The sequence below is a fragment of the Lagopus leucura genome, unplaced genomic scaffold (genome assembly GCF_019238085.1).
Source record: "Lagopus leucura isolate 7727_CA_CO unplaced genomic scaffold, USGS_WTPT01 111-8_obj-0_obj, whole genome shotgun sequence".
Taxonomy (NCBI): domain Eukaryota; kingdom Metazoa; phylum Chordata; class Aves; order Galliformes; family Phasianidae; genus Lagopus; species Lagopus leucura.
This window is the reverse complement of record NW_024967428.1, coordinates 1-298: the sequence shown is the minus strand read 5'-3', so window position 1 is coordinate 298 and position 298 is coordinate 1. Positions and strand designations below refer to the sequence as shown.

Below are 298 nucleotides of genomic sequence, written 5' to 3'. Positions count from 1 at the left end.
GGATGGGATGGGATGGGATGGGATGGGATGGGATGGGATGGGATGGGATGGGATGGGATGGGATGGGATGGGATGGGATGGGATGGGATGGGATGGGATGGGATGGAGGCAGCGCAGCGAGTACCAGCGTGTGACCCCCATCCCTGCAGAACGCTCTGTACCAGTCGTGCCACGAGGACGAGAACGATGTGCAGACCATCTCCCACAAGTGCCAGGTGGTGGGCAGGGAGCACTACGAGCAAATGACCCGCAGCAAGAAGTACCAGGACCGCCAGGATCTCTATTACCTGGCGGGAAC

The 298-nt window shown here is 60.4% G+C and overlaps 1 protein-coding gene across 1 annotated transcript in view; it reads left to right on the top strand.

The window, feature by feature from the left end:
- BAHCC1 (BAH domain and coiled-coil containing 1) overlaps positions 1-293 on the top strand; it is a gene marked incomplete at its 3' end in the record, with an annotated part of 20,957 nt that extends 20,664 nt beyond the window's left edge. The window contains 1 exon segment of the mRNA XM_042893828.1: positions 150-293. Within this exon segment, the coding sequence (XP_042749762.1) occupies positions 150-293 (144 nt within the window).
- Between the last annotated feature and the right edge of the window lie 5 nt (positions 294-298).